The sequence below is a fragment of the Argiope bruennichi genome, chromosome X2, assembly GCF_947563725.1.
Source record: "Argiope bruennichi chromosome X2, qqArgBrue1.1, whole genome shotgun sequence".
NCBI classification, from domain to species: Eukaryota; Metazoa; Arthropoda; class Arachnida; order Araneae; family Araneidae; genus Argiope; species Argiope bruennichi.
In genome coordinates, this window is record NC_079163.1 from 92,555,871 (window position 1) to 92,578,755 (window position 22,885).

General features: G+C 28.4%; 1 protein-coding gene across 2 annotated transcripts in view; it reads right to left on the reverse strand.

The window, feature by feature from the left end:
• Nucleotides 1-22,885, reverse strand: part of LOC129960096 (centaurin-gamma-1A-like) — a 102,068-nt gene that overhangs the window by 50,227 nt on the left and 28,956 nt on the right. The window contains exons 1-2 of one of the 2 annotated variants that reach the window (XM_056073206.1): nucleotides 17,229-17,389; nucleotides 17,053-17,111 (exon numbers count right to left, since the gene is read on the reverse strand). In XM_056073206.1, coding sequence (XP_055929181.1) covers nucleotides 17,053-17,111; nucleotides 17,229-17,250 — 81 coding nt within the window. In that variant the 5' untranslated portion in view covers nucleotides 17,251-17,389. Of the gene's footprint in view, nucleotides 1-17,052; nucleotides 17,112-17,228; nucleotides 17,390-22,885 lie in introns of those variants that run through there. The other variant, XM_056073205.1, reaches the window with a different exon arrangement.

Consider the following 22,885-nt stretch of genomic DNA (forward strand, 5'->3'; position numbering starts at 1 on the left):
AAGATTTGTCATAAAATAAGACCCACTATTCTACAACTAAATTTGATCGTATTATGAAGCTTTCAATCATTATTTTTGACGATTTCAATTGTATTATTTGAAGTCTTGGGCAGCCAATTTTTCATAAGTTTAATAAAAGTAATGTGCTTCATATAGGGGTGTTTTTTTTTTTTTTTTGGTTAACAGTTGCATCTGGTTTCTATTTATTAATTTCATGTAAAATATTTTAACAGCATCTCGCAATTTGAGTGGCTCTCAACCAATCAATGAGTGGCTCTTGCGTGAGACCACCGTTGAATAAATGACTTAAAATAATGAAAATCAAAACTTAATATAAAATCATATTTAAAAAGAAAATGAACAGGAATGAAAACACAGACCACGAAACCACAAAAAAATCCCGGAAAATTGCAGTCATCAGACGATAAAGATGTACAAAAGGTGAAATGTTCCTAATACACAATAAATGTTTTAAAAGTTCTCATACAAATCAATAATAATTTTTTATACTAAAGACTAAAGTAGCATTTTCGCAAACATTCCATACTTTAAAGAATAAAGATATTTTTCTGAAATTAAGGTTCGTCATATCCTACGAGTAATTGGTCAGAAAAATAAACGATTTCTATAATCAGGTCCATTAGAATTTCTATAACCAGAAGAGGTTTGGAATGGGTTTTTTTCGAAATATTTTATAAATCTCCTTTCAATCTAATAGAAAAAAATTTTCATCGGATCACCCCACCCCCATTTCTTCTCTCTCTTTCTGAAGAATACTAAAAATAACTAAAATTAAACAGACGTACCTTATTGGTGTATTTATTCTTCAGTTTCTTGCCAATGTTTATTTACCTAATTAATACAGCCTTTCTCCACAGTTACATTTACGTATGTTTGGCCTTCGTGCGTTGGTTCTTTTGAATTCTTTTAAATATATGCAGAACATGTGATTCATAGCAATATTTGAGATAACTATAATAAAATATGAGGAGCGTGTTTAGCGTGAGGAGCGTGTAGTTGTACCCAACGAAAGGTTAAAACTTTTAAGCCTTTTCTTTTCAATTCAGTTTTTTTAAACATAAAGCCTCCAAATGTACTGCTTAGGATAATAGGAAATAAGTTGATAACGTAATGCATATGAAACAGGCAATGTCTATAAAGTTTAAAAAGTTTCGCATGCCCTACTCATCTATCTGAAAAAAAAAAAATAGAAATTAATTAAAGCCTATAAACAAGTAAAAATTTAATTCATCAGTAATTCTTGTTTTTAAAATACTCCATTAAATGCGAACATTCAGCGGTGTAAGATGTTCGCAGGCCATAGCATATTTTTGTCCTAGACTCTATCAATGGTGGCTCGACAAATGTAAAAGGAGCACAGGCATAGTCCTCCCCCCCCCCCGTTTCCTCAACATACTTGACAAATACATAAAAATATGTTTGGTTAACCTGATAACCTCCATGATTAACATTCATACCATCCATTGCTAATGTCTCTTAGCCCCTGCGAATATTAGCTCAGTTTTTGGTCTAAAACAAAACATATTGAAGTTACGCATGCGAAATACTGGCGGATGAATCAAAACAATATAAGAATATCAAACAGATAGAAGCATTTTTAATGGATCATCATCATCGTTTTCATTATCTTTGTAAAAGACAAATATTAATCCATTGAAAGATGTGTCCTTTAGATAGTTTGTTATCCCATTAGCAATACCTCAGAGCTGATTGTCACAGATTAACAAACAAAAGTTGCAGTAGAAAATACCATGCAAATTGGCAGAGTGCTTAAGAAACAAAAATATAAAATTATTGTTTGCAATACACTTTAGATATCAATACATAATAACATTAGAAGTTTTGTTTCTTTGCATTAGGATCTTCTATATCCATAATGTTCAAGAACATTCAAATCAAAGTTAATTATTAAAATCAAATTAAAACAAATACTGATACATTAACAAAAACAAGCAATGGAGAAAACAAAATTTTAAAAAATAGCTGAAAGAAAATATTAGCAATAACATTCTATTTGGTCCGTGAAGGGAGAATATAATGAATCAGCATAAATATTATTTACTAACGCTTAGGTTTATTCGCACACCAATAAATAATTCTGTTACTTTAAACATGAAAAAAAAAAAAAAAAAAAAAAACCGCAGTAAGCTGCTTGACGCCAAATCAGAAGTTGGGATTTGAGAATCCGATAGTGGCACAGTTAAAAGGCATATTTTTATACTCCGCCCAGAGTTAAAATGGCGATGGAAGATTTATATACTGCTTTTTTACAGTACTTTCACATACATAAATGAAAAAAAAAAGAGAGGGGGGATTTAATGGATTTAAAGAATACAGTAAATTAAAGAAAGCAGTAACAGCAACAAAGATCCTTTGATGACAATTAATGAATTTAAACAAAACTGAAATAAAACTTCTGCATTCTTTTTAAATTAATCATTCTGCAAACTACAGTAAGTGCGAAGATTTTAGAAAATCAATTAGAAGAGGTTTCGTTCCAAAAAAAAAAAAAAAAAAAGGGGTTATAACATTTTAGGGAGGTATTCGCATTCCGTAACCCGCCAAGAGGACTGACAGCATTTGAAAATAATATTTGGAAGGAAGCATATAACTTCATTAAACTAAAAAAAAAAGAAGAAAAAAATATACAATGGAAAATCGAAAGTTCGTGCCATAAAATCGAAATATGTCATTACTGATCCCCTTAGACTGTAATCTCAACACTTTGCAAAAAGTCCGAAGTTTTCCCGTTCTCTATATTTTAGCTGATAAGAAGAAAGAAAATGAGGAAAGGAGTGATCCAACATATAAAATTCTTTTTCCTTTATGAGAAACAGAGATCGTGATCAAACAAATGATGGTAAATGATAAAGAAGAGAAAAAAAACTGCTACGAAATATATATATTTTTTTTATGGCTACAACAGGCATACTATTTCTACTTAAGAAAAGAATAGAAAAGCTTTTTTCAGCCGAAACGTGATTTTTTTTCTTTTTAACTATTTATAAATCATCCGTCGTGAATTGATATTTCTTCCGAGTTGCTCGTAATAATTTTATGAGTCTGGTCACATTCAGCCGTATACCCAAGCAGATATTACTTTGTCATAATATGAGGATAATCACAAAGTAGTTAATTTAAAGCCACATATTCTAAAACGAACTTTTATAAAGTTACAATTATTTATTTACTTTAGGAAAAGAAATAAAAACACAATTAAAACCTCATTTTTATTTATTAATTTAATTAATAGCCGCCAATGGTAATAAGTAAGTTCGCCGAGAAAATTGGTTAGTAAAAAATTTCAATTAAATCTTTTATACGAGCTCGATCTTAATGACTCTCTCAACAAAGTATTTTTAAATTTCAAATTTCCATAGACATTTAACTCGAGCAATTTAAAAGCTTCAGACCATTCATTGTGTTATGCACTTTTTTAATACTCTGTCATTTCATGTAATATTTCATTTGAATTTGAAACGGGGAAATACCATATTTCAATTAATCCAGTAAGCTTGGCTTATTGGATTAGCTAAAATATGGCTTTGCTATATTGCAGCATGCTCATACAAACTGTAAGTTGAATCACTAAGCATTCAAGTTTTGCGCGCATACCGAATATATTTCGTAATTACAATAATTATCTTAAAGGATATTTGTTTCTTCATCCACTGAAAAATTTCTGTGTATTATAATAAGAAAGCAAAATTTAAAATTAAAAGAACGATAATATATTTTTATACATCTAATTGTTACAGAAAGAAGAAAGTTTTTAAAAATGTGTGAATTATTGAAAAAAAATCATTTCGAAATAACTGTAATTGACACATTTTTTTAATCAAACATTACAAATATACTTTTTAAAAAAATCATCTAGTAACAAATACAGTACCTAATTTTTCAAATTTATTCTTTTTTTTAGATTTTCGTGAAAGCAAAATAAATCCTCAAAAATAATGACTTTTTTTTCAATTACAAATTGTCTGACTATTTAAATTTTGAAAGAAAAAAAAGATAAGAATTACTTAAAAAGTAAAAATTCAAAACATGCTAAGGAAAAAAAATGTGGCCAATTCCAAAATATTTTTTAAGTGAAGAGGAAACAGAAATCCGCCAATTACCAAAAATTAAATCTCTAATTATTCTGCCAAGACATTTAGAATACGTGAAGAATTTAATATAATTTTGTCTGAAATATGAATAAGCATCACCACTTTACTGTCTAGCTACAGGACTTGGTCTGCAATGACCACCTAAATAACTTAATGAATGGATTTTAATTCATTTATCATATTAGTAATGGAATTTGAATTTTAAAATTGCTTATATTTTTAGAGCATTTATAAATGAAATATCACAATGTTAAAAAATTAAAGAGGATAACTTCTGTCTAATTAAATTTCAAAGCTAATGTAGACAAAAAGAACATTTAGAATAAGAATCCTGAGCACAAAGAGTGGATAACGAGGAAAATAACTGCAAAATTTATAATAAAAATTAACAAAAATATCCAAAGCCTTAAGATCAAATAAAAATAAATAAATCTAAAGCCAAAAAGAATCTTTCTTTGTTAACTAGCAGGATAAAATAGTATTCTGAAGGGGAAAAAAACCTCAATTAACTCTTTGGTCTTAGACTTTCAAATGTGTACGTAAGTGCAAACATTTTTTAGTTCGGATAACAACACATAAAAGCAATTCTTATTATTTTGAAGTTGACTGAAATTTTTCAACCTCCCATTTTATTCAGACGAATCAAGGTCGAGCAAAGAATTAATTTTAAAATACTTTATATATCAATATAAAAATTTAAAAAAAAATCTATTAACAAAATTATCGCAATGTTAAATACATCATGTATAATTCTTTTAAATGCAATAAACGAAATTAAGTCATAATTAACAAAGCATAAATTTATTCATATTAAATGCACCTTCAAAATAATCAACTTTAATAAAAACACATTTTTATTAGAGCACAAAACAACAGAAATTATTTTCAACCTTTTTTTTTTTTTTTTTTTTTTTTTAATCTTAATATCTATTTTCCTTAAACTCAATAATAAGTAGCGTTACTGAAACGAACTCCTAATTTAAATGGTGATTAAAATTTGGAAGTATTGAAATAGTCTATTACCATCGAGAATACAAAAGTACATAAAATTTCAAACAAAAACATATAAATAAATAAAAAAAATCTATTGCAAAAATTCCATCGTTAAAAACATGAAACAAATCAATTTTAAACAGAAGTGTTTAAAAATGTTGAAATTCATCTTCCTACTTTCTGTTAAATCAAATATCGATTGAATGACAGTTTCGTTAAAGTATTCATGAAAGCTAAGTTAAAAACTCGGTTCTATTAAAGTTCGCTTGTGTTAGAAATTCTTAAAGAATAGTTACTACAGAATACACTTAATGTCTATCGCATAAATAAAATAAGAATTAAACACAGTCAAAAGATGAAATGCGATTACTTTACAATATAACTTTATATAATTACAGCACAATTAATTTTTGATTTCACATTCTGAAAAAAAAAAAAAAAGTGAGTTTCACTAAATACTTGACTTAAACTATAATGGTAATGACAAAAACGGTTACAGTGCTTGAGCAAATGGTATATATGATGAACCCACTAATTGTTGGTACACAAGGAGTGGAGATTGATTCCTTTACTTACATACACGCAATAACTTTCGAATCAAAATGGTTTTCTTGGCAATTAAAACGCTGTTTCATAACCAAGCCGTTATTCAACTAAAAATGTTTCAGTTACAGCAGAGTAAACAAGTATTTCGAGTTGATATGTAACAGAAAGCTAATAGTTAAACATCCTGCCGCCAGCAACAAAGAAATCGCATCTCAATTATTCCGCACAATTCAACGAAGTATGCTATTATAGCGTAGTATATAAACAGCATTAAAATTAGTCTGAGTTTGGAGTAAAATAAAAACGAAATTACTCTTAAAGTTTGACTCGCAGTTGGTACAGCCATTTGGAGCAGTAATGAAAAAACTGACTTAGCATCATTTAATGGCAGACGAGCAAGATCTGGTATGCTATGTCAGAAAAGAAAAGAAACGGTATCTCAGTCTTTTATCTCGTAAATAAATAACAGACATCCCAATTAGTCTATATAGTTAAGCAAGCGGTAATATTAAAGCGTTGTATATCAACAGATGTTGCTTCGTTACAAAAGTATATGGACTTATTCGCAAGTGATGCATATAAATGGCGGTTAAAAATAGTCCTTGTACTTGTCTCATACAAAAAAGGTTAAATTTTTAAAAATCTAATATTGCTAAAAATAAAAACAATAAATTAATAAAAAAATAATACGTGCAATAAATAAAATAAAAGGAATCGGTATTTTTCTGTGGTATGGCACACATTTATTGAATGGAATTTTCTATTAATTATATTTATTTCATAATTAAAATGGGATTATAAACGACATAACAATTTATCTAATCTTCATTTTGGTTAAAACCAATTGCATTAAATATTTTTAGCAGTCAGACAAATGCTTTTATCAAACACAGATTTCAAAACATTCATCTTTTTTTTTAATTAATTTAAAACTGCCAGTGTTAACTAGTATTCCATAGTCATTTTATACGATGCATATAAAATCCCCTCCAACTGTATACAACGATTTGTGATTTGAAAACTTTGAAAATAAACTTTCAAAACGTAAATTTACAAAAAAAACTTAGGATAATAAACAAATTAATAGTTTTCCACCTAAAAATGTTTGTTGTCATATTCAATGAAACCTTTAACCATATAAATTAAACATAACTCATGAAAGTATGTATAAAATATTTTGAAATAAATTTCTACCTAAGCCTCAATAGATCAAAGAAACTTTTTGCAGGATAAATGCTTCAAAACTGTGAGATATTCAAAATGGGGGATAGGGGAAGGGAAATTCGAAACGTATGATTTTTTTAATTCATATTACAATATAATGCGTCCATGTAAAGAAAATTTTTTACCTTAGATTTGCAACAGAAAACTATAAATATATATATCGATTTTAAAATAACGAAGAGGTCTTAACATAAAAGATGGCAACAATCAATATCAAGAAAAAGGTTACAATACCACGGCTAAAATTATCAGAATTAAAGGCGCCAGACAGAAGCACCGTCTCCCATTTTAGATCATCAAATGACACTGTTTGCTCAGAGAAAATTGACAATATAAACCGACGGCAAAATTTTGCGAAAGCAGCAGAACAAAAATAAAATGGTCAAATATAGAACGTAATCAAATAAACGTCGAAATAATAATCAAAAGAAAGATTCATAGAAAAGCGTAGCAACCACTCTGGTTCTATAAATTTTACTACTTTCACTCGATAAACAATGGGAAAACTGAAGTCCTGATCGTGATCGTTGGAAAACATAAATTACATGTTAATATCACTCATGCAGTGTGCACCCTCATTTCATTAGAAATTGAAATGAATATAATGAAAAAAAAAACAATACTGGTCCTTTATATTATAAAAATTTTATAGTTTTAAAATGTAGCTTATTTTCACATAATAAGTAAAATGCAAAGTTATACAATATGCAAACAAAAAAATATTCAACTAAAAAAGTATTTCGAACAGAATGAGTCAGATTAACTCAGACTAGAACGAACGTCAGATGATTAGAAAATACGGTGACTTCATTGTGATTTAAGATTCAATTTGGATTCAAAATAGACAAGTCTAAGAAATGTCTATTATTCCATGTTCATAATTAGATGTGTAAAAAAAAAGTATCCTAAGGGAGGAGATTAAAAAAAAAATCTTCATCTGAAGGTCAAAATGGGTCATGAGAAAATGCTGAGATGGGTATTGCAGATAAGGTAAGTGTAAAATGAAGAAAGAAAGAAAAGGCGGGGGAAGTTGATAAGAAATGGCTTGTGATGGAACAATCTTTTATAAGTAAAAATTCTCAATTTTTACAAGTGCATGCTTTGTAATTTTTGAGTATAATTATGGTGCAAGAATAAATATAAAACTTTCAAAACATTAGAAAACAGAAAATTATTTTGGAATAAAAACTCCATCCATAACAATTTCAAACAATGTAAAATCTATTATCCAAAGTATCAGAAAAATCCCAGAATTCATATCGATGAATGCAAAGAGCAGTATTACTTACTAACAATCTGTATTTGAATTTATTATCATTAAAAATCATAATGAAGGTTTTATAAAAATTATCCACAGGAACGAAAGATTTTCAAACTATGACTATACTTTCATCAATAATGTTTTAATTAAAGCCACCTTGCTGTAAGAAATGGGCTCTTACTCATATTTTTTCATGTCTATCAAATGTTTAAATATTTAACCTCGTTATTAAAAAAACGAAACTACAATAAGTAATAACACAAACAAAAAAAGCATTTAAAAAAATGAAGAATGACAGCACTTTCTAGTATTAAATCCATATTTCTGAAATCATATAGCTATGAAGTTCAGTAATAGCTTTATACGAAATAAAATCGAAAAGATATGAAAAACTTTTATTGCGGACAGACAAAAACATTTCTTTCTATCAACATGGAAAATAGACAAAATATAGCAAGAAAAGGAAAACATTTGTATGAAATAAAATCTGCAAATTCAAGAGCAAAATGACAGAAAAATATTCGAAACATCCTAAACAACACAATAATTTACGCCTCGTTTATCGATATAAGCTTTATTAGCTTATATCGATATAGTGTGATAGCAACTTTGCTGTTTTAGTAAAGGAATACAAGAAAATAATTCCGAAAAATGAGACAGGCGGAATTTTGAGGCTGAAAATATTTTGGGTTCTGCCGGGTAGAAATAGGAGGGGAAGGGGATCAAATATCACATTCAGAATATCAGGACCCTCAAAATTCTATGAAACAGTGCATATAACGCCTTCTGCATTATATTTCAAGTAACTTACATTGCTTTAATCACTTAATGTTTTAGAATTTACAAAAAAATTCATGTCTCAAAGACGTACTTTTTCCTCCCTACATCGTAAATCCTCCCTACAACGCTTCATTGCGTTTAGAAAGAAAAAGAAAAGAAAAAAAAAAACTCAATATTATATTATTTTGGATCTTATACTTTCGCTAGTATTAAGAAGTCAAGAAATAAATCGCTATCATCTTATGCTATCAACGAAATAGTACCTTGCATCATTTCCACAGAAGAAACTCATTTCTCTACGCAATTCCAGGCACGACTTTCCAGACGTATTTTACTTAGAGATCCCCGCCGGGAAACATTAAAAAAAAAAAAAAAAAAACTGTGAGGGGAGAATGCTAAAATGTCATCATATAGAGGGAAAACTTTGCCTCAAATAGGACAACTGCCAAAATGTTGCGTTCAAATAATATTAAAAAAAAATCATATATATCTTTCTTTAAATAAAACACAGCACTTTCATTTTGATAAAATTCTGTTAAAATGGAGGGACTTTTTTTTCTGTAAATTAAAAACAAACATAAGGGAATTAAAAAATAATCTTCATTAAAACAATAATCTAGTTAGCTTAAAACTGCAAGATTCACAGCAAACACGAAAGAATTTGCTGAATAATGGCCGGTGTTTTGAAGGAAAACGTAACTTACGCGAGAATAGAATATCTAATGTTAATTGTTAACATAAAAATATCTACATGAATAAATTATATCACTAATTATTCTTTAATAAATTATATCATTAATTATTCTTGTAAACTCGACAAAAATTTGTTTTTGTCCCGTTTTTCTCAACTGTAAAGAAAATTGTATTTGAGGTGAGAGAAGAGTAAATAAGAAAGTTTTATTATATAATCATTATTTAATATCGATATATTACCTAATTTAAACGTTCATGAGCAGAAAATGAAAATTTTTCCAACAATAGTTAAATTTAGATAATTTCTTTTTTTTTAATAAATGGCACGGAAAAAACTTATTTCATTTACGTTTATAGTTACATTCCTTTCAAGTTTATTGTTGCTGTTCAATTTCTTAATGCTTCATCAAAAATAGTTAGCGAAATGGTTTTCAAGGAACTTCTTGAATTCAACTCCGAATGAACTAAATTCGGAAATCAATACGAACAAAATTAACATATAATAATTATTCAGCGAATTCTAGATTTTAGTTTATTATTAATTTGTTTAGCGCATAATTTATTTTGGTATGAATCAGCTATCCAAGGTTTTTATAACCTGAAAGTAATTAGCTGGAGTCCCGTTCCTTGTTCACAGATGAAACAACACAGAAGCTCCAACATTTCTGATATACGTACAAGACACTCAATTTTATCCCTTCTCCCATTATATTAAATCAGTGAATTTTAATGCTCTTGTCTTTTTCGCCTTCATAAACCGGCGACTAAATGGTGCAGACACAAATCCTTGATGAGTCAGTTGCTGCTCTCAATGTCAGCACTGAAACAAATTTACATTTGACGGGGGAAAAAAGTCATTTCATCTCAGAGCAAGTTTCTTTTTCATCGCGTTATATTGTAACTATACTACCTAATACTTACAGAGTAACACTAGCATTTATTCTAGTTGATGCTGACACAGAAAGAGAGCATTGGCGACGCACAATTCCTTCTATGATACTTTAGTTTATTTTTCAAAATTATTTTTTTATTCACGTAATTTTACAAATATACCCGTGAATATATCCAATAATTATTGAACAGACAGATTTCGCATACTATAAAATGTTATCTTTTAAGTTTTAAGCTAGATTTTGATGAAAAAATTTTATTCTAAAACCCCACAGAGGCAACTTCTAATAGAATATCAGATCTGCCTGAATTTTTTTTTCTCTGTTCTCCCAACTTCGCAATATTGGGGATTTCTAATACGACCGCAAATGAGCTTATTTATTAATAAAACGTGAACACAGATTATAGTCTCACTAAAACTAAACACTAATTGAAAATATAAAAAAGTGGGGGTTCACTTCTCGCATATTTATACAAAAAAAAAAAAAAAAAAAAAAAAAATCACTGCTTAATGATCAGCATCGCTTAGCTGAGGTTTCCAAACCTTACAAAATGACGAAAAAAACTTAATTTAGCACAACCAAAAAGCAAATATAGATTTTTTTTCACATGTTTGGTTTGAACATGAAATCGCATATCTGCTTCAGAAGTGCAGAACTAGATGTAGGATGGGAGGATCCATCATATTCGTTTTTGGTTGCGGATTTATTTATTTATTTTACTTTATATTATTATTATTCCTTTCTTTCTTTCTTCTTCTTCTTGTAAATTTTGGAAAATTGTGATAGACAGTCCTGCTTTTTAAGCGATGAAATAGTTTTCCTATAAACTTATTTATTCCAAACCAGACACAGATTTACAATCTTGATATAAATACTTCAAGCAAAATTGCACCAATCTCGCTTGATGGGTTTACGCACCCAAGAAATGGTCACGAGATCATCTCCGCGTCAATAAATATGAATTTTTGATACAAATCTGCAATTTTGGTAGAACGATCCACAATAAATTTCAACCATCAAGGTCTTTACGTCTTTGAGTTATCGTGTTTACATACAGACAGACACACATAAATTCCAAAAAAGAAAAAAAATCGTAAAGAGAAGGCTATAAAATATAAAAATAATCAATATTTTGAAGGCGGTGTTTTTTCGGGGGGGGGGGGGCGAACTATTATTTTGCTACATTATATATACGAAAAAGTAAAATGCTCAAAATCATTTTTCAGCTCAAAATTGTGAGCTACATTACTTCGTGCGCGTCACAAAACAACGTATACAAAAGAAGAGAGGCATTTTTATCACCCCATCGGGTTGGAGGAAAAAAAATTCACTGCAAAAATCAGACTAGGTTTAATACTCGGCACTTGGTTTAATATTGCTATCTATTTTTTTTAACACCGAAAATTTTGTTACCATTCTTAATCCTCTTTTAATAATTTCATTACAATATCCAAGCAAAAAAAACACTTGCATAATACATTGTTATAATGATTTTTTTTTAAAAAAAAATCATTGCCCTCAGGGTAAAATAAACCTATTTTAAGATACATTTTTAAACCTGTAGGTCAGAATTAACAGGAAAGGAGACAGGCGCATATAAATATATCACAATTAAAAGCTTATCGCTACATTCCATAAGGAAGTTATGTTTAATATAATTAGACTGATCGCATTAATCGCACTGTATCAGTTGCTGAGATTTAATTCACCAAAAATAAAGACAAACGAGTATTGAACACTTGGTGAATATATATATTGAATAATAGAAGTGCAAAAATCGCTCTTGTAGTATATGAGTTTTTCAATCTTTAAGAAGTACTTTTTGCATCACTATTTGCTTCCAATTAGACTAGCCGCCACTGCCCACTATCGTAATATTGAAAGTCTTAATTATTCTGGCGCCGAAGAAAGATTTAATATAAGAGCCTTTTTATTGCTGAAAATGCTCTGGAAAATTGACTGAAAAAATACTCTCATGTATATAAGTTGTAAAAACAGATATTTAGTTTTAAAGCAATTTTGTAAGTTACAAGGGAAGCAATGACCGAAAGTGAATAGCAATTAATTAATTAATTAATTAATGAAATTTATATACAGTATTTACTATAGCTTTTAATGGGGGATTAATTTCTTAAAGCCCGCAAAGAAAACGGATTTTAGCTCCAGATTCATGTATTTTTTAGGATGAACGTATAAAAAAATAAATATTATTGAACCATAATTTTATGGGATCCATTTGAAATTAAGAAAAAAATTAATTCACTATCTGAAACTTAAATATTTATTTGAAAAGCTTTATAAAAGTTATCAGCAATATATGAAACACTAATCTTTCTTAAGACATGATTAAGAATATTTTGAAAAGTGCCCCCCCCCCTTTGTATAAGAATTTCGCGTAACCCTAGATTTACGGAACCTGTCAATTCATAATTCTAGTATTAAAAATACGAGAAAACAAATATTTTATATTAAAAATGTATATTCAAAGTATTGTAATACCTTCATGAACTTGATAATTATTAAAATTTAGAGCTCTTATTTGTAGCACAACACAGGTGCACAATCTATAAAATATTTAAATACCTGTCTACGTTCATTCACAAGTAACGTTAGTTGGTTTTGCATATTATATGTACGATTTTTGCATATTATATGTATAAACACGATTTGAATGCCCATTCCTGCAGTAGATTGTTGCATGTAATTTGTACTGCTATACAGGTTGTATAATGTGCGACTGTAATAAATAAATCTTGTTTAATTATAATTTATATATTAAAAGAATTAAGTTAATGTAACAAAAACCTCAAATTACTTAACCCGTCATTTTGACGGGTTTCGGTAAAAGAAAGTATGCAACCAATTCTCGTAAATCTAGTGTTAAATTGAAATCCTCGAATACACAAAATGAAAAAGGAATCCAAACAGCGTAGGTTTTGATTTTAATTATACCAAGGACCTTAACAAATGCTAAGGTGGTGCTATTTGAAAATCTACAGAAAAATACAATGCCCTAGCAAATTACCATTTTTAGAACTTCTTTCTTGCTATTTATTTTTCGTTTTTCAAAAAATATAGATACTGGTATATCTGTTTATTTGTATAATTATTTTGAAACAGGTGTTAAAAGCACTGTGCAAGAGAGGGAGGGTAAATTTTTTTTTCCCAGATTTCTATCTTCGTTCTTTTTTTCTTCCCCTATTTAATCAATTTGATCATTCAGTGAAAAAACAATAAACCAGTACAAACGAACTCCAGTCTATTCTTTTCTCCTCTTTCTTTTTATTTTGAGGGCGTCTCTATAAAGATGCAAGGCTAGTTTTAAAAAAAGAAAGAGTTTCCGCTATCCTTAAAAGAATACAAATACAGCTTTAAAAAACTCAACCCACATTCATCACACAAATTCAAAATTTAACCAGGAAACAAAGACACAACGCCATTCTGGTCTCATTCACTCTAGAGCCGCCAAAGTGGTTGCACAACGTCTGCCGATGACGCACCCAAGGAGTTATTGGAAGCTAAATATTTATTCAAAATCGGCCATGAAAATTCTATACCCTCGTATGCTGAAAAAAAACGAGTTACAAAATGGGGGAGGAGAAGGGAAGGATGCATTCAGAGTTCTGTAAACGTACTTGAAAAAGCGTAAGCGGGCAATGGTTCTCAGCATTGTATGGTTCGCATGGTATCAAAATGGTGGGAGTTGTATTACTTAAAGTATATGTATTTTGAATTACTCGAGAGTTCAAGTTGACATAATATAAAAATGAAATATATAAGCACAATCAAAATCGTATACAGATTTTTAAAACAACCGTGTTTACCAGAAATTATACGAGTTTTTTTAACAGAAAATATATTTTCAATGTTGCCCCACAATTTAGCTGACAAACGTTAATTAGCCTTTATTAAAGAATTAACAATTTGTTATAAAATCTAATAACCTTCAACAAGGTAAATAGGCATTATAGACTGAAAAACACTTCTTTAAAGCCAAACTGGAGATACATACACACACAAATATCCATTGGGATATGTAATATGCTACATATTCCTAGAATTCCTGTTTTAATGCAAAATTTTATTTACATAAATGTGTGACTGCACATGTGTTTAGCTCAGTTCCAAAAAAATCTTACAATCACCATTTTCTTATTTAATTTACACAAAATAATAATCTAGTTGTAACAAGCACACATCTTTTTTTTTTTGGGGGGGGGGGACTGATTGATAAAATAATCCTGTTGAAACCAACGCTAGGGCTACTTAGGAAAAGATATACTTTATACTCTTGAATCTTGATCAGGTGACAAGGAAAACACCTCGTTCGGTATCCTTTTTCCGCTCTAAACTTTTTCATCACATTAGTGAGACAATATCTGTACCCTCACACTATACATATATACAGTAGATTATTGATGAATTCAAATCCAATACTCTCCATCCACGACTCGGCCACTGCATAAGGAACAATAAAGTTGCGTACCCCAGTTTTAATTGAAGAATTACTTATAATCATAAAGCACTAATAATGCAAAAAACAATTAAATGCAAATGTATATGTTGTAGATATAAAACTCCAGTAAATGTGTACATTACTGGAATTAAAACAATATAAAACTGAATGAATGAATCAATCAATAGTGAATATTTCACAAATAATATTTATTCAATTATTCTTAAAATTATTTCTTAATTTTCCAAAACGCACTTATCAAAAAAATTTACCGAAATTGCTATATTATTATTTTTACATATTTACATCATTTTTCATATTTAAATAAATAACATTTTCTTTTCTTTTTTTTTTAATAATTTGAAATAAGTAATTTATAAATAAAGTAATTTTTTACTATATTTTTAAATTAGAAGGAAAACTTTTAAGCAATAATAATAATAATAATAAATTCTTTTAACTATTTTCCTTGAATTTTTCGCATTAATTACTGGTGATTTGCACAACTTCAATTGAAAAAAAAATGTGCAGTATCAGGTTAAATATAATTTGTATGACAAAAAAATGTGATATTTTACTGAAAAGCTAAATATATTATTCTACATAAAATTGAAAACACCATCTTGCTAAAGCAGCACAGCCTTAGGAAACCATAACTGCAAAGATCAGGATGGCATCCTGGGTTTCTTGAATGATCGTTATTATGACAGCAGGAAATTAGAGATTGAGGTTGGAGTCCTAAAAGTCATCGCCGGTTACGGCTTAACTACTACTATAAGAGGTTTATCCTGCCATTGGAATGGATATATCACGACCCCACAACATTACTATACCAAACAGAGATGTGAAAGCCTTCAACCGAACTGGTGGCTTTTCATCCACATATTCATGGTGCCATCCCCCGAACCGTGTAGGAATATACGAGGAAAAATTAAAAGAGAAATACTCCATGAAAGTAAACACTACAATAAAACATAAACTAAAGCTCAATTACTTTTAGCAGACTAAACAAATAAGAAGAAGCGTGAATGGGTTGCTATAATGAAATAAAACAAAATTTTGCTCCAGACCTTTGGAAAGAAAAAATAGCAAAGGAATAACAATCGCATTTAAACTTTGCTACATATAAACTTTCTGAATAATAATAAACCCTAAAAGGTTAGGTACTTTAAACGCAAAAGTAAACACTGGTAATAAATAATAACTAAAAATAAGTAACGAAAACATTCCGAATTGTAACAAACAATTTGTATAGTATAAAAATTTTAACAAGCAATGAACAATATGTAAAGACGGATAATCTTTGGGATGTTGGTAGTATAAAAGATTCAAATAGATAAATATTACTTTTAAAATAATTTGTTTAAGATTTGTCAATAGATACAGATGTTTGGTAAAAAGGAGAAAAATATACATTTACAAAAATGCGTATGTTTTAACTGCATTTTGTTTTCTAACACACAAACAAACCTGGTGGTCTTCAATTAATTAAACAGGACTTGAGATATAAATAATACGAATGCTAGTATATATACAATATATTGCTTATTTTTATTAAACATAGTAAATGTATATGCATATTTATAGCATTCTTTATATACATTTTTCACATTACTTAACTTTATGCTATTCATAAAATTTCTTTAAATGAAAGTTTACATCATAAAATTGAATTCAATTTCAACATTAAAATAATGTTTAAAAAAACTGAATAAAGTACATAAAAGGTTACTTGAACTTATTTGAAATTTAAAAAAAAAAAAAAAAAAAAAAAGACTCTAAAAATGAGATAAACCAAAGTATTTGGCCAATTTCAAACTGCTCCACTTTTTTTAAATATTTCTGTTAAAATCATCATATAGAAATGATTTTTCAATTATAATCGTTTTATATGTTCAAAACATTTTGTAATATTTTGTCTCATCAAAAAATCGCAAAAGTTAACGAAGCAATTTCGTATAAAATATGTATACACTCCCTTTTAAAATAAACAGTATGATTGATTGGTTTTCTATATGCAGCATGAAACATGACAAATTATAGTTATATTCGAAAATTTCAAAACAGACTTACCAATCGCAGATCGGGAACTGAGCGACTTAATGTCCATTCTTGACTATTTACAAAGGAATCTATAGAAAAGAAAAAGAAAACTTAGTCTGTATCAAGTTGAAACAAAAAACAAAATCTGACAATAAAATACAAACAATTTCAGTATGACATTTGAATTCAAATTAGTATTTATTTACTTTCTAGTAACATTTCTTCCATATTATATATCCATAAAATGCAAGAATGACTGTCAATCGATATGTTTTCAGAATTTATGAAAAAAAAGCACTGCACGACTTCGCTTCAAGACACCAGAAGCAAAGAGATAGTAGATTCTCGATTTCATATAAGATCTGAATCGCAGTTACCCTAAATGGGAGCAATTCTCCAATCAAACACAATCATGTTGTTAGAATCCCAACACTAGACCTAGCGCCTCGTAGCGTAGGAAGATAATAAAACACAAAGAGAAATGGACAGAAAATCGGAAAACTTAAGATTTTGTTCGTATCAGTTTTAAGATTAAAACGATGAAGAAACTAGACAGATTACGGCCAAATCGAATCGTCATAAACGTTAAAAAAATTGAATTGTTGATGAGATAAGATGTTCACGCTCCACCGTGCCCAACCCGGAATAAAAAGCAAAAAAAAAAAAAAGGAAGTTAATCCGAAACAATAAACAGATTTTTAAAAAACGTAGACATAAAATAATAAAATCACATTTACTTCAAATAAAAATTTCATTTATTGATGACATGTAAAACAGATCGCAAATACAGTTTTTCCAAAAATAAAATTTGTAAAAACTTATTCATAATCAATTTATTTTAATAATATTAATATAGATAATAATTTAAAAGTTAGCAAATATTAAAAACCTTCTTTGAATAACTAAAATTCTTCATGATTATTTACCTTAACTCTTACTTGCTAGAATGTTATATAGAAAGATCTTTAAAACCACAATTACAAATAAATAAATTGACGACCACGCATCTTTAATCACATTTCCGTATAGCAGTGAAGAGTATAATAAATACTTTTTTTTTCTTTCTTTTCCAGTCTCGAGGTCAAAACCATACAGAACAATGGATACAATAAGCTCCAAGTGGAACATTAATATTTCTAAACTCGTTTTCAAAAGCAGCCCACTTCTTTCAACGAATCTAATAAATGTTTTCTTTGCTTCGTAAAAAAATCCAACAGTTTCCGCATACACATAATTATATCTTTATATATAGATTAATAGTTGGAGATCTTCGGACACGGGTAATTCAAAATGAAACTCTAATACGCCATGTGAACGCTTATTCATAAACTGCATTTAAATATAAATTCTGCAACATCACTATTTGGCATGAAAAATAACAAATAGAAACGCATATAAAAGATGACTAAAAATTACTGCCTCTTTTTTTTTTTTTTTTTTTTTTTTTTTTTTGCTGTGAATTTTATTCTTTGAAAATTTGTTTGCAAAATAAAACATGCGTCACATTTTTTTAGTGTTGTTTCTTTTCGTAAGAATTTAAAACATTAATTTATTCACAGTTTTGCTGTAACTTCATAAAATTACATTACATCTTACTAACAAAATGTTACAATATGCCTTAACGCAGATCAACTGCATGTTATAAATTTAACGCCGGTTTCTCCAAACAAATATATATTAATAAATAACAACTTTCTGATTTTACATGCTATATTTAAAAGATCAAAAATATTATTCATATTTATAAAAAATATGAAAAACTAAATTCATAAAGTGAAATACATATAAACATGCCACTTAAATCGATTTAAATTATGGTTTAAAGAACAAATTATTCAAAAAAAATCATTGGCTTTTCAAGAATGCAAACAATCTGATTACTCAGATAAGGCAGCATGTTCACAAGGATAAACAAAATTCTACTCTAAAATTAGCTTCAAAACTTGTAGAAAGAATGTGTGCTTTGTGTTAAATGGCTTCAAGATGACTCTGCAGCGGACTTCTTTCCATGTTACAGAAAATGGTTTAGTTTCCTGGAAAAATCATCCCTCAAAGGTACCCGTTCCATTATGACAGGAGTAATGTTCACCAGTTTCTTCGTATACCGCCTACATCTTTTGAGAAAGCTACGTTTCAAAATACGAAATAATAATAGCTATAAATACTAGAATATTGGTAGGTGAAAAATTGTATATAAAAAAATACAATTAACAATCTTTGTTCACAAAATAATTATGATTTTATTCAATAACTAGAGCTAAATAAAAAATTGTAATATTTAAAAAAAAACTTTAAACTGAGAACTTTTATTATGATGCATAGATATCCGTAAGTCAAATAATAATAATTGAATCACAAAATAAAAATTAGACTATTAGCAATATGTCTCAAATTAGCAACTTGGGCTTTTTATCATCAAATAATTTAATTTCTGAATAACTCTCACCTCTTCGTTCCAAATATTTTTAAGTCTCGTTAACCAAACTTCAAAAATCATTTTTCATATGAAACAAGAAATTTAATCAAAAATTTCTACAAAAATACAACTTGCATTCATCTTCAAAATACAAATTCTCGTATCATTTCTTCAAAAATTACAACTAGAAATGTCGAGAATAATTAGAAAGCCGGAAAAACGAGGGTATTTAAAGGTATTCTAACCAGGTTTAATAATTCAAACAGATTTATTTTTTACAAATTATGTCAGATTATAAAATTGTACCTTTCAAGTAATTAGCGGCGTATGAAATCTGAAAACAAACGTTTTCATATTTCGGTTTGGTTAAAAAAAGAAAACAAAAGTTCAACTCATACTAAAATGCGAAGATAAAATAAACAGATATCACATAAATTTAATACTATCATATCACAGATTTAAATGACAGGTGCATAATTAAAAGACCTAATACCGGAGAATATAGAGTTCTTTCATATTTTATGCAAAATAGCAATAAAACAAAAAACTAAATCATGCTCATTTTCCTTTACCCATGAACATTTTATTTTTGAATAATCCAATGTTATCTAATTTTACCATGAAGTACTAGGCGTGAGAATTTAAGGTCACTGGTTGAAAAATTAATAACTGCCTGACAGTTGAATTTTGTTTACTATCTCACTAGGTTATACATTCTGTCAAGGAAATGAATTGTCTTTTTCATTCAGCTACGAATCCGTTTGACACTCCCGAGATATTTATGAATTCCATTTACTTCGTGTTTCAAATAATATCGTCTATCAAGAATTTATTTTAAGTAATAAATTTAAACGTACACTAACCCAATGAACAAGTCTGATTTGTCAAAAAAAATTTCAAAGGATTAAGAGAAGGAACTTTTCAAATGATAAAATTAACACTCAAAAAATTAAATAGTTTTAATTAATACAATAATATATTTTATTATTGATGGCTAAGAAACAGAGTATAATTCAATGTAATATACACATCTAGAAAATACTAAAGTTATTAACCAATAAAATCAACATATTAACCAGTTAACTGTTTTTGATGAGTATACTCTTCATGGAAAAAATACAACACTTTGCGTTGTGACGAGTTTATTTGTCAAAAGTAATTAATTGCAATAATTTGCAATTGCAATTACAATTTTAGTAAAAACTCAAACATATTCGTAAATTTCAAGATGTTTAGAATATTAGGAGGGCAAGTCGAAATCAAAGAAACAAATAAGAGTATTATACATTGTACCATGCTTTTCTCAATACTATTCTTTAACAGCAAATTAAAATAATAAATTAATTTTTTATGTTTCTTTTCGTTTATATACAAAAAATTGTTACTTTAAGTAAATAAATAAATGCAATTATTGAAATAAAAAAATAAAAGTCATTTCATTACAACATAATTTCATATTACACATACTCTGTGTTTGACGAGTATACTCGTCATCGCTCAATTTTTGCGACACAATTTAGATATGCATTTTCCGAAGAGGTCGAAACAGTTAATTGGTTATCTAACGGATCCAAATGTTACATGTTGAGCCGTACTTGTTCCAAAAGAACCATTTCCTAAATTATTTCTTCCAAGATAAAATATTTGAAACTTCAGTAAGAATATTGAAAATTCAAAGTATTAATTTATACCGAATTTAAAAGAAACAAATTAACAGAATATACCAAACAAATGGCTAAATTGCTGCTATAATTTGATGGCTCAATTAAGAGTATAGCATTGAAACTGATGTGAGTCAATTAGACTCGACAGGGACTAAATCTTCAGGACTAGCTTATTGAAGAACGTCATTCAAAGACTTCAAGAACATTTCAAAACTTTATTTACCCACTTATTTGCGGGGGTCGCACTCAGCAGGAAGTATTGTTACACAACCCAGTAGGAGAAGATGACACAATTGTGATGACTAAGAAAGTATTACTCAGAACTACCAACAGTTAGAATAAACACCCCAGTAACGGGCATAAGAATAACACCCTTGAGCTCTATCGACGTCAAAATAGACTGGCGCATGGGAAAACATTTTTTTAAACATGATAATGGTTATAGGCTGGCTGGCATACTATTTATAAATTGCGTCATGCACCAAGTAATCATTAAAAATTGTGCAATGCGCTCTACATAGTAGAGCATTGGACTTGAAAGTTGCAAAAGTTGGCAAATAGCTACTTCCCAAATATAAAATGTCACTAAGAAAAAAATTTCAAATGTTTAATAGATTTTTAATTTAGAATTAATCAAAATTCTAGTATTTCCCCTCACTAACTTCGGAACATATAATCGCACAGAAACCACTTTATACTGATAAAAGTAGCTTTTCAGTGAAGCCAATTCTATGACCGTACAATTTTTTTTTTTTTTCTTCTCTAATTCAAATAATTTTTTTAAAAAAATTTTTGAAGTATAACTTCACAACAATATTTTTCAATGTTACACATGCGCATTGCAACGATATTAAATACATTTTTTTTTTTGAGCATGTTATCATTGTTATTAGCTAGCTTCTTAAAAATAACAAAAACTCTTTTCCACAAATACTTTCTGAAGTTACAGTTTATGAAAAATAATAAATCTTTACTTCCATGCAAAAATTAAAGCTGGCATTTTTCAGGAGTAAATTTCGTTAGGTTTCCAAATAACTACAATGGCATTGCATAAAAATCTTGAAATCAGTTAAGAGCTAAGAATAACAATATTTTCATAAGATATCTAATATCTTCATATCACTACACTTACTCCTTCTCCTAAAACTTTCTTCGTAATTATATACGTTGCTAATTTTAATGTTAATTTCATGTAATCAGTAACTGATACAATTCTTAAAATCTTCACCGCATTACATCAGATTTTTTTCCCTCTTCTTTTAATCTCAAACTCATGCATCCACTCAAATAAGGCCAAATTATTCCTGTGTCGAAAAATGGAGCATTTGCACGGTTCAGGTATGTGAAAGAAGCCAGATCATTAAAAGAAAAGAAAAAAAATTAAAATATACAATTAGAATAGCAATAAAAAAAAATTCAAGATGAAATGTTTTTTTTTAAAAAAAATGAATACTTGTCACGAAACTACGAAAGGAAAGAATTTTTGAAATATTTTAACTTTAAGGGTATTTTCAAAATCACTTAACTTAAAGGCAAATATGTTATCAAACCAAGCATGTGGAACTGTTATACATGGGTATAAACTCATAAGCTAAATTTTAATGGAATATTTGATCTAAAACCAATGAATAACTATGAAATGCAAAATATTTATTAAAATATACATGATTTTACTTGAATTTATGATGAATCTTCATGTTGTGGATTTTGCTATTTTCAACACCTAAATGAGTCGTTTTAACATCTTATAATGCTAAATTAATTGCAAATTACCATGCAATTG